Below are 12,741 nucleotides of genomic sequence, written 5' to 3' on the forward strand. Positions count from 1 at the left end.
TTCTCTGGCTTATTAGAAAGACAGATAGAAATTTTTGAAAGGTTACAATTTTGATAATAATTTATATAGATTTTTATCTGACGTAAACTATTGTTTCCTAATCAAATGTGGAATTACCACGAAAGACTTACGTGTCAGTTGCATCTTCATTGAAACTCGATTCGTTTGCCAGCTTGCCACTACTGGAAGAAGACTTTTCCGTACCTTTAACTTTACTTTTACCTCCTCCTTTTCCTGCTCCTTTTCCTCTTTCGCTTTCCGCCATTCTACCTTTCGCACTGGAATCTTGAATTAAGTTGACACTAGAATTCGAGGTCGGCCGACCCGATGCACTGGAAGTTGTCTGTTGCTTCTGCAAATAAGCAGATTGCGCGTATAAGCTAATATAAATTGCGTAAAAATATCTTTCTGTATAGAATGTACTGAAACGCTCGTGATTTGTTTGAAAAATTTGCTTTTCGACGACGAAGTAAACATTTAGGTTACTAATTGTAAGGTTAACATAATTGTACCTTGTGTAATATAATTTCAATTTATTACTTCATCGACTCTGTCTCCCGGAAGCTGTAATTAACGTGCGAGTTTTCTTCTGACTTTTTGGCAGATTAAATTTGCCAAATGACTTTGATTGCAATTGTTTGGAAAATAAATTGCACAATCGCGGGAAGACTATAGCAGTACGATTAATATTAGTTTTGCGCCAGATACCTGGCTGGCGTTCTCATTGCTAGCTCATTCGAAATATAAAAATTAAGATTAATGTATAGATATCAGAGTATATTTTTAGACTTGCGTGGATTTTAGCTTCATTTATACAAGAGAGCAACACGAAGTAAGCTAAGTATTTCACGTTATCATACACTCGCAGCGATCAGTTTCGATAAAGCTAAGAAACAAATTATTTCGCACAGCATTGCTTGGATGAGAACAATATACAAAAATAAAATTCGCGTATCGAATTTTAGCAAAAGAAAATAGTCAATCTTACGTCGTTAAAAGACTTCTTCATTGAGGATTTTTTCAATGGCATTGCGTCGTCCTGACTCGATGGTCGATCGTCGAAGTCGATCACAATGGCGTCGGATTTGCTTGTAGATTCGTTCGGCGAACCGTTTCGGAAAACGACGCCGTCGGTTGTATTGACTGCCCCGGTCATTTTACTTCCGGTCGAGTCCGCGCCTTTCGCGACCATTGATCTTCTCTTCGCTTCTTGATTCCTCGATTCTGTAGCTGTGCGCTGATAAATCCAATATTAACTTTAGGATCAATTATAATACGAACACTTACACGATTTAAATTGAACATCTCGGACAGGGAAGAAGATGGAATCGTGATGGACCACGAAATATTTGTAATATCACACAAGGTTTCAGTAATATGTCTAATATGTTTCTTAATGATAGCTAATCTGTAGAAAAGTTTAACGTGGCGTTTATAACATGTGAAACGGTTTGTTTTACTGCAACAGGTACAAGACAAAAGAGATGAACGAAAGGAAAGGAGTATGGGGCGTTGTAAAGCTATCCTCGTTATCACAGGCGGTGATTCAATTGTGAGTTTCAATTGTACTTACCCTAGGTGCAACCTCAGGACTCTTCGAGGGGGACGAAGGAGCGCTTCCTCTTGTCATTCGCGCGTTCATCTCGCGCTGCTTTGTCGCTGCCGAATCGGGGCTCGGGCTCTTCGTGATCCTGGATACACAGGATTTAATTTTAATCAGCCTCGCGGGATCGGCGCCGAGAAATACGTTTTCCGCTGCATTGGTCGCGGGACTTGATCTCCTCGCGTCGACACCCTCTCGCGAGGTCGCACGCCGATTTGCAATCGCTGACCTCGACCCTTTCGTAGCGACTAATTTATTTCGTTCGTTATCGATCGACTTTCGGATATCGTCGATGGACCGCAGCGATTTCACGGAGACCGTCTCTTGCGGTCTCATCGATTCTCTCGTAACGTCGCGACCGAAATCGTTGGCAGACCTTACGTCTGAGACTGCTTTGTCTTTACGAAAGCTGAAATTTACAAAGGGACTGTTCTCATCCTTTCGCGCTTTTACGCAACTCGATTTTGACCCTCGAATCTCTCTCTCCGAATCGGATTCAAACAATCGCCGCTTGCACGTCGGTGATCGAATTTTCGTTGAGCTTTGCTTGCTTTCGGCTCTCGTTGGCCTCTTAGAGGGACGAGTCTGCTTTTGGAGAATCCTCAAATCACTTTTATGCGCGGCGTTTTTAGCTCTCAGATCTTTGCCGACTGGAGATTTTAGCACCGATCTCAAAATCGTGTGATTCGTTATCTCGCGACAAGGAACCGTTGTTCCTTCCGACGCGGTCGAGTCTTTAATAGAGGCCTTTGTTGGGACGTCTATCGTTTGTAAGGAAATCTCTGAAAACGCCCGGAAGTTCGTCGGACTCGTACGTTCAGATTCCGCGCCTACGGAATCGAATCGTCTCAACGCCGACTCCACGGAGTCCAATCTTTCGAAATCTTTTCCACATTTGTTCTCGCGTAACACTTTCGAAAGTTCTTTCGCGCTATCTTTCGGCTCTTCGATCTTACGCTTCACGCTCATTTTATTGAACGAGTCCGCCAATTTCTTCGCGACTAGTACACTCTCGTGTTTGCGATCTTTGATGGTGGACGTCGAAAGTTTGGACGTGGGGCTTTGATCCGTTTTCGATACGATACTCCGGGACGAGAGTATTTTCGAGGTATAGGCGTCACGAGAAATTTCTGCTGTTTTCCGTAAAGGTGAAATGCGTGGTGAAACCCTAGACCTTACGTCGTACCGCCTGCCACACTCTCTCGTCGGAGAAATTGTTTTCTTTGAAGTGCTCGACTTCATCGGCTTCTGCGTCGTTTCGCGAAGGAAGACCTTTTTGTTTGTGATCGGATCAGCGGAGTTTGGGCGAGTGATTGCGCGATAATCCTTGATCTTTTCAGTCAAAGCGGTTCCAACTACCGTTTGGTGCTTCGTATCGATCCTAGCGTCAACCTCATCTACATCCGCTATGTCTTTCGTCTTCTCTCCTTCTCTTCCTCGATTATACTTGTCGTCTGTAGACGAGTTTGCAGCGCCCTGCACCAGTCGCGCGGACCGCAAGCTTTGCGGTTGATCGAATTTTGTGCGTGCCCCTTTGGTCCTCTTCGCGAAGTCGTATAAAATCGGCGAAACTGTATCGGCATATTTTGTTCCCCTAGAAAAATCGGGAGACTTTGCTTTCGGACTGTCAGCCCTGTTTTCTGTGAAACGACTCCGCATTTGATTTGGAGATCGAGAACTCGCGCGCTGTCGGTCTTCGCGTCTCGTGGATCGAGTCGCGATGTATTTAGCTTGATTTCCTGCGGATTGGTCCCGCGTTCGGAAAGACGTGCTACTTTCGTCTTCCCTGTCTCGAGTTATGATACGAGAACTTTCGCTTACAGGACCGAATTTACTCAGGCTGATGACACTTTTCCCGCTCTCTCGATCGCTTCGACGACCCATGGATCCTCTTTCGGAGAGATCTCCCTTGAAAGCGCTCCATTTCAAAATGGATTCTCTCTGTCTGTGCGTTTTACGAACGGGATAGGTGATCGAGGCTTGGAATTTCGCTCCACTGCCAGGCGATTTCGTGCACGTTCCATCAAATTGTCGCTCCGATATTGGGCTCGACGCTTTTTGCCGTTTGTCGTATTCAATACGATGATCCGTCATAGTAATCTCTTGAATGTCCATGTCAACTTCTGTCGGAGTAATAGTTTTGCGCGAGAATTCCGGCGTAGCTCTCTTCCTGCCTTCGATAGATGGCGAACTCGTTGTTTGGAGAAGCGGCGATGTTTTACGCCGATTTTTCGATTGATCGCCTCTCGCGGAGATTCGTGCATTTACGTCCGTAATGTTGCGTTTCGAAGGCGATTGACGAATCGTGCGCTGCTTTCCGTTTTGGGACTTCATAAATTTACGGACGAGTCCTGCTGATTGTAAAATATTATCGAATTCTAAACCGTATCTGAGGTCTACGATCGAGCTGGCCGATGTCGCGGAGGTCTCCGAGATTCTCGATGATCTGCGAGCTGTAATACTGTTGGAGACTTCGTTTTTACTCGTAGGTCTTTTCACTCTGTGGCCAGTAACCGAAGGACTTGGAGTGTGTCTATATTTCGTAGAACTGATTTTTTTATCAAACGGAGATTTTACAGATCGCCCGTAGAAAGAATCTGGGACATGTTTTAATACAGTTTTGGTGGAATCCACCGACCTCGGTCTTGGTTCGATCAACATCGTTGTGGCAGATTTTTCGGATTCTTTGCAGAAGAATTGCGGACTCGTTGTGGAGCGCTTGTCGCGCATGATTTCAGGCGATTTCAACCCGCTGTACTTCCAATTGATGTTTGTTGCAGATCGCTGTTCGGTCTTTCCGTTTGATAGTCGTGGAGTTGCGCCTCGCTTCGTGAATAGTTTTCGATCATACGACGACGATCTAGGTCCACTAACTTTGCGATCAATGCTCATAGTTGTGCCAGATCGTTCGGATTCTCTGCAAAAAAATTGCGGTCTTGAGCTTCGTTTGTTCCATTCGGACGACTTGGATTCAATAGTCTCTCGATCGGTACTCATAGCCGTTTCGGACCGTTTGGATTCACGATATTGCGGACTCGTGCTTTGTCTCGACGAAATTTCTCTATCACTCCATATCGGTGATTTAGACTCACTCGTTTTTCGAGATTGCGTAGACTCACTGAGGAAGAATCGCGGACTTGTTCTTCGCTTCGTTACTATTTCTCGATCGTGTGACGGCGATCTAGAGCCGCTAGTTGCACGATCGATGCTCATAGTCGTGGCAGAGCGTTCGGATTCTTTGCAGAAGAATTGTGGACTGGTGCTTCGCCTTTTTAATATTTTCTCTTCATACAGTGGCGATTTAAATCGAGAAGATTGTCGACCAAGAGTACTTGTTTGAACTTTTTTCCGCTCGAAATCGGTCACATCGCGCTTTGTTAATATTCCCTTGCTCCACTCGGGGGATTTGGACCCAATAGTTTCTCGATCAGTACTCATGGGTGTTTCGGTTCGTTTGGGTTCATAACGAAGATATTGCGGACTCGTGCTTTGTCTCGATGAAATTCCTCTGTCACTCCATATCGGTGATTTAGACTCACTCGTTTTGCGAGATTGTTTGGACTCGCTGAGGAAGAATTGCGGACTTGCTCTTCGTTTCGTTACTATTTCTCGATCGTGTGACGGCGATCTAGAGCCGCTAGTTGCACGATCGATGCTCATAGTCGTGGCAGAGCGTTCGGATTCTTTGCAGAAGAATTGTGGACTGGTGCTTCGCCTTTTTAATATTTTCTCTTCATACAGTGGCGATTTAAATTGAGAAGACTGTCGACCAAGAGTCGTACTTGTTTGAATTTTTTTCCGTTCGAAATCGGTCATATCGCGCTTTGTTAATATTCCCTTGCTCCACTCGGGGGATTTGGACCGAATAGTTTCTCGATCGGTACTCATGGGTGTTTCGGTTCGTTTGGGTTCATAACGAAAATATTGCGGACTCGTGCTTTGGCTTGACGAAATTCTGATACTCCATACTGGTGACTTAGACTCACTCATTCTGCGGGAGTGTCCGGATTTATGAAGAAAGAATCGCGGGCTTTTGTTTCGTTTCGTGAACGTTTCCTGGTGAAATAACGGCGATCCGGACGAATCGGATTTTCGATCGATGCTCATAGTCGTGGCAGATCTTTCGGATTCTCTACAAAAGAACTGCGGACTCGCGCTACGTCTAACGATTATTTTCCCATCGGACGTCAATGACTTGAACTCATTACTCCGAGGATAAAATCTTGAAGTGGTCTCCGCCTTTGTAGTTCCTCTCGCCGAGAAGCTTCGCGGACTTCTGCGTTGGCTGAATATCTCGGTATCCGAACTTCGTCTCGCGCTCATTTCGTCAGCTACGCGAAATCTAACCGGCAGCGGACTTTTTGCGTTTTCGAAAATCCTTTGACTGAGCTCTGAGGTCCAGCTACTTCCGCTTCTCGCGCTGATCGGGGAAGTTCCGGCGATCTCGCTCCTTGCTCTGAGAACGCACAGTCGAGAGAAAGCAAATGTAGAACGTCTTTGAAACGGGATCGCTAAAAGAGGCGTGCTTTTTCTTACGGCAGTCGTCCTTATTTTCGGCCCAGCGCCCAAGCTAATTAGCGCTAGTTTTTTTTTGTAGTGGACGTTGCGCTAGTTATAGCTCTCTCGTAGCCCGGTGTTAAATCTGCCTCGCGTGAATTGCGGTTAAATTGCGGCGCGTACGATGACAATTAAGCTTTGAATGGTTTTGCACGTTTCTTCGAATCGGAGCAGAGGCACTCGTTTGTCCGTTTGCACATACTTAGATTAATCAAATTAATTACTCTTTTTCGAATGCTCATTTATTCACCAATATTTACGATTCTGCCAAATTAGTTATCCACCGTCTGTCCTTTTTTTAATATTCGCTCTAGTTTACGGCCATGAGGCGGGGTTAGATAAACACATTATATTAGAACAAAAACGGTCATACAAATGATATTATATTCTCTCTTTTTCCCCTCGAACTTTTTACAATGGACTTTGTTAACGTGTATATTTGTAATAGTCGAGGGTAGCGATTGCAACTACGTGACATGTAAATTAATTCTGGCAAGCAGCGGCGAATTGTTAGCGATTTATCGATAGTCGAAATTTCTACACTGAGAAAAATTTCCATTGAATAAGTCAATTAAATAGTATTTGCGATAGTTAATTGTTCCGATTAAATTTTAAATATATCCAATGAAATTGGCCTGATCAAGTGCAGTTAGCGATGAAATTTGATCGAAAAATCGATCTTCTTCATTGGATTATATCTAATCGATTATTTTTCTCAGTGTAATTATTTACACAGCTAAATAATAGTAATCTCTAATCTCGAGAAAACGCGTCGTACGTTATCACTCTTAAAATCTCTCCGTCTTCTTTACTTGCAATTTCAATTTCAATAATGTGAGAAACGTTCTTACCTGGAATTCGATTTTGTCGCTTGTTCCGACCGCTTTTTTATCACCGTGCTGGTCGGAGTCGACTGTTTCGGCGCGTTACTCCTTTTCGCGTTCGCGTTCTTAAATCGTTCGAGTCGCTCTTCCGCCTGAGACAATTTCTTCGTGACATTCCTCTTCGAGAGCTTGTCGGGCGCATCCGCCATGAGGTATTCCGGAAACTCCTCGCTGTTCAAATCGTTCCTCACGCGATGCTTCAGAGTCTCGTCGAACCCCATCAGATGTATCTTTGCCATCATGCGATTTCTCTCTATCGTGTCCTGGTCCAACGATTCTTCTTGCTGCGCTCAAGATATTAATATACATTATCAAGATAAACAAAATAGCAATATTCGTAAAACATGTTTTGCAAAGTAACGTCTACGTTGAATGAAATTACATATTTCAAAGGAATACTTTCTCCAAATCGTTTAATTTCGGTTTGGCGGCTCAGGATATAGAACTAATGCCTGTTTTCACCAACGTCGTTTCAACTATTAATGTAACTGAGTTAAGTTACAGTTAAGGCCCGCCTACATTAGAAGTAAGCAGTAAGAAGTAAGAAAACCGTAACCTTTACTTATCAGTGTAACAGCTAAAGTACAGGCATAATTTTTTAAAATATTTACAGCACTGGTCGAACTGCGCTCTAGTTCGCCGAGAGTAAGGTCGGAGCTGAAGTAGGAATAAGAAATGGAAATGATTCATTTCTTACTCCTAATACTTTTACTTTTTACGTCAGGCTTACTTCATCTATTGTAGACGATCCTTTACGGATGGAGAGAAAGTTATGAAGTTAAGTTAGTTACCACAAAAATGTAACTGTAACTTCGTTACAAGTAACGAGTTACTTCGCAACCCTGGACAAAAGACATGATTTAGACTAAGGTCCAAGTTAAACGACGTTGGTGAAAACCGGAGTAAATTGTGTGTATCCTACAAGACATAACGCCAAGTTGAAAATTAAGCATTTTGCGTGCAACCAACCTCGTTGTCAATTTCGTGACGATAATGTCCATTGGCGAACGTGGCGACGCGACTCTCGACGCCGTAGTCGTCGTCGTCGTCGTGACGACGTACGGGCGGCCCGAACGAGTCGCGAATGATCTCTTCGTGGTAAGAAACGACGGGTTTGCCGCCGTTAACGTTGCTGTTGACGTCCGCGCGTGTCACGCGTTTCACGGACTGTCGATTCACCGTCACATTACCGTTCCTCTGCGTCGCCACGCCGTTCGCGTTCGCTTGCTTACGCAGCCTGTTCTCGAGCGGTTCCAGCGGGTAGCTCCTGTCGATTCCCTTCACGGTAGTCTGCCGCCTCTCGTCGAACATTTGCCTCACCTGTGTGCGACAATTAACCCTCGTGCGAGATCTTACAAACGAGAAACTGAACGTTCGCAGGATCGTCTAAAGCCAGCGGCACACGATACTATTTTGCCTACTGGATTGCTAGCGAGGGTCAATCAGAATTTCTTAAGTCAACTGATCTAAAACTCTGTCAAACAAATAACGAGAACACCTTGTAGGCCCGAGCAGGCTGTAGGTGGCCCAATAATTCAAATCTTATTACGTGAATTCAAAATAGTATCGTGCGCCGCTGGCTTAAGTTTGCAACCTGCTAAATTCCCATCTCCGCGCGAGGGAAATAAAAGAGACTGGCCTTAACATTTTCGCTTCCGAAAATAAACGAGCGTGCAACTAGACGGCTGAGGTGGTGGCAAGCCGATTTTCACTTACCTTACCGCCTTGCGAGGTCGAGGTCGAGTGGCTCGACGTGCACGTCGTTGTCGTGGTTCTGGCCGCGGTGGAACCGTGATGCGAGCTGTTGGAACCCGCGCTACCCCGCTGCACCACCTGGTAGGCCCTCTGCTGCTGCTGGTCGTACAGCTGCAGCAGCTTCTGCTCCTTCTCCTGCAGCTGCTTCTGCTGGAAGCGGGCCTGCGTCGCAGGATAATTCGCTTTGAGTATCGGCGTGTCGCCGCGCGGAAATGCGGGCCGACGTTGCCCGCGATTGGAACGTCGGCTCGCATGCGAGAGGTGCATGGTATCGCGGCAGGCTCTACTGCAGGCTATAGAAACGGCGATGCACATGCAGGCACCGGCGCTGCCTCATCGATTCACCTCTAACCTACATGCGAGGGGGGTTAGTAAACTCGTTATTATGCTAAAGCAGGGATCGTTCGTCTCTTAACCCTGCGCCGCTCGGCGCCTCGGCCCTTTTCGCGCTCGAGGCGCGTTATTAGAGGTATTGCTCTCGATTGCGGAATTATAAGTCAACTCGCGCGATTAAGATAATAAGGTCTCAATTACGAAAAGAGGTTGCTATTCTGTAAATGGATTGGAGTTTTTATAACAAAATTGAGTGAAGCTTATTGTCTAGCACATAAACAAGGGGAAACTTTTTTTTTTAAATTGACCAGACTGGCAAAGTGATCTTTATTTAAGTCACAACGTTTTGACCTCTTTGCCGACTTCTCTTGCGATTTAATAAGAAATAAAGATATTTTTTTGCCAATCTGGTCGACTTATAAAAAAATTTTCCCTCTTTTAATTAATTCTACTGATTCAATTGTAATCGTATGTTGGAGAAAAAAATTTTTTTCTCGATATTGTTGACCAATTGTAAGAAAGAATAAATTTCAGTACATTTGAGTAACCGAGATATCGGCTTTCATGGAATATTATAACGAAATTGAAACAAAGCAATACTTGTTTAATTCCGTTGCTCTTTTCGCAAGTAAGCTCGTTGTTAACTTTTTACGACGTACGTTCCGCAAGAATTGAAAATTTATATAACAGTTTTGGGAACGACGGAGCAAAGATCAATTGCGGCTTAATAATCATGCAGCAGCTCCTAATTGCATATCCCTTCGATGATTGCATCGGCAATCATCCGCGCCACTAATTGATTCATTCCTAATGAACCCGCCATATTGGACACTTTGCCTCTGTGTACCGTCCGTATACCGCGCAGTTACGAGCGTAAACTCGAGATTCAGATAGAAGATTATTGATAATGCAGCGTTAATTGGTTTACATTCATCAATTAATAGAGACGCTAGAAAATTTTTTAATTAAGGCGCAGCCTTGAGTTCTTGGTTAAATTTTATGGAAATACGCATATTTAGATGTTAGATATTAGTCCAGTATTACAATACGATACAAGGCGAAAGTATCTTTCAGATGTAAGTAATAAATGTATCAGCCACGGAGTTAAATCACGGTTATTGACTGTATAGAATTATCATTACGTCTTCCAATGAGTAAATACCTATAATGCATTGCCATTACATTGGTATAAACGGTAATATACGTCCGCGAGATTTCAGCGGTCGACGCGCATAGTAAACATGATATAGCTATATTTCCATCGCGTTCTAATTAAATATACATAACGCTACTGGATAATGTTTCATCCGTTAATAGCTGACTGCCAATTGGGCGCGGAGAAACGAAAACTAGATGAAAGATTAACGAAAAGATGAAATGGCGGGTATTACACAGTGCTGGTTGAAAATGGATCAATAAAACGATACGCGAAGTAGCGCATTAGGCGTCCGTTTCGTACGTAGAGGCGCGCGAGAGGTTTTTAAATGAAGGGCCGTGGATTGGGTGTCGATTTAAATCGCGTGGGCACCGCGTGGATTACTCGAGATTCGAGAGGTCGACCACTCAGCCGTACATGACCGTATATAGAATAAGCGACGTTCCCGTTTCTCTCGCGTGCCTCGCTTCGCCGTTTCTCCTTTTTCAACTTCGGGATACCGTCTTACGAAAGGCTTGACGTTGACCCCCTTTGACGATACGATCGCCTACTTGCGTTATCTCTCCGTCTTTGTTAAAACGATATCTTCGTTCGCACGTCGACTAAAGCTGGCGATTAAAATATAAGAGGTTCGATTTTTACACCGCCATAATTTTTATGTTCTCGAATCTTGGTATATCGTGCGTTTACTTAATTGTTGAAAGTGGTACCATAGTTTCCAAATTGGGAAACGTGGAGTCGTATTCCTGAGCCGCCCATGATGTTTTCATGTCCATGGAGACCCCGCGAGCGCCCAGTTGTTGTTGCGACCGGATATGCATTTCTTTTTCGATTTCTCAATTCTTCTGGACCTACTGTTTGTCGACCTGGTGTTTGTCCCGCGAGATCCTCACACAAATTCTTTCACATTGAAAATTCAGGCACACGTTTATTCTCCAAACACGAATCATCGGCACTGCCGATTTTTCTTTTTAGCACGCAAAGGTAGCCATCTCCATTTTTTGTTCGAGTTCACAGATTCACAGGTTTGTAGAGTTTATTGACTCGCAATTCACATTTCCAATTTATATGTTTAAATTCATACTCCTTCTCGTTAGTTATCGATTAAGCACGTTTTCTAAATATTTTCGAAAGAAGATTGAAAAATGTAGAAAGTACAACTGTTTCGCGCATACATGATGTCCTGCTTTTTAAATCTAATATGGAATCTCTAAAAAAAGACGTATGAAGAAGTTTGCTAAAGAGTTAGTAGTCACACGAGCCTTGCACTAACGATAAGTAGAGGCTGCAATATGAGGTTGCGATATGTCAAGTTCACGATCTTTTCTCCTACAACTTCGCGAAGGAGAGAACTTACGTGCTCGAGGCGAGTTTAAACATTATTAAGGGGTGCCATATTAAGTTTGCTTATCGATATTTAACAAATTTGCGTGTGAAATGAAAATACCTTCCCGATGCTATCTTCGAAACGTCTTTATAAATAATTTTCTCTTATCGTATCATTAACACCTCCCGCGCTTGATGAATATTTTTTAAATTATTTTATAAATGCTATGCACAGCAGATGCGCCGTCAGGCAATTTATCTACTCCGCGTGTTTCGTCTAAATTTAACTCTTTACACGTAACGACAATCTGTGATTTATTATCACAGAAATTTAGTAATCTCTCCGAGTTAATTTTTGCTCGTAGTTTCACTATGAAATATCTCGAGAGCAATCTTTGTTGAAACGATAAAATGTTGCAAACAACGAGCATAAAAACAATGTTAAAGAATAAATAACAATTTCAGAGTTGAACATTATCCACTTATTAAAATATTTTTCGCGACCACGTTTGTTCACGCACCCTCTGCGATAGTCTATAATTTTTGAGATTTCGTAAAATTTGTCCGCAATTTTGTTAGCAAATCTGTAGAGGGCAATTTTCATTAAATCGATACGGGGTTGCGGTAACGAGTGGACGCAAGCAAAGACGACCGTTTCTTCAAAAAGAAAAAAATAATTCGATTTCATGTTTTACCGTAAGCGATACTTTTTTTTTTTGCGAAAGATAATGGCGCTCGCGCGGTGAAACATCGCAGCGAGACCGTTCTCCGCGTAAAGTCGCGATCCGACGTTTATGCAAATTCGCACGCGCACAAAACACGACAGCGTACGCGTTCAATGTCAACGCCAACCAATGAAACGCACTCACATCGAAAACGTTCGCGCGAGTGCAGTCGAACGTTTTCACAGACGATCGCGCGGTTAATCGCGAAACGACTAATTTCGCGAAAGTTACGGAATACGATTAGCCGGGGACGGGCGATTTAATAATCGGCCAACGCGCGCATTGTAACGCCGATAGGACTGCGGCACTGTGAGTGTTACCATCACAACAGTGTTGTTGCAAGCTACAGCGTGCTGACATCGCGAGGCAGCGCGCATGTCCGTCTAAGCTGTCCACCCTTAC

The 12,741-nt window shown here is 43.8% G+C and overlaps 1 protein-coding gene across 3 annotated transcripts in view; it reads right to left on the reverse strand.

Moving 5' to 3' along the window:
• The window catches only part of LOC105569631, a 74,574-nt gene that overhangs the window by 1,553 nt on the left and 60,280 nt on the right, over nucleotides 1-12,741 (reverse strand). For 2 of the 3 annotated variants that reach the window (XM_012026251.1, XM_012026250.1), the window contains exons 3-8: nucleotides 8,761-8,961; nucleotides 8,014-8,364; nucleotides 7,012-7,328; nucleotides 1,574-6,059; nucleotides 989-1,237; nucleotides 132-352 (exon numbers count right to left, since the gene is read on the reverse strand). In XM_012026251.1, the coding sequence (XP_011881641.1) occupies nucleotides 132-352; nucleotides 989-1,237; nucleotides 1,574-6,059; nucleotides 7,012-7,328; nucleotides 8,014-8,364; nucleotides 8,761-8,961 (5,825 nt within the window). Of the gene's footprint in view, nucleotides 1-131; nucleotides 353-988; nucleotides 1,238-1,573; nucleotides 6,060-7,011; nucleotides 7,329-8,013; nucleotides 8,365-8,760; nucleotides 8,962-10,998; nucleotides 11,406-12,309; nucleotides 12,660-12,741 lie in introns of those variants that run through there. The other variant, XM_012026248.1, reaches the window with a different exon arrangement.

Source organism: Vollenhovia emeryi, unplaced genomic scaffold (genome assembly GCF_000949405.1).
Source record: "Vollenhovia emeryi isolate VEMERY1.0 unplaced genomic scaffold, V.emery_V1.0 DF939123.1, whole genome shotgun sequence".
Classification (NCBI taxonomy): Eukaryota; Metazoa; Arthropoda; class Insecta; order Hymenoptera; family Formicidae; genus Vollenhovia; species Vollenhovia emeryi.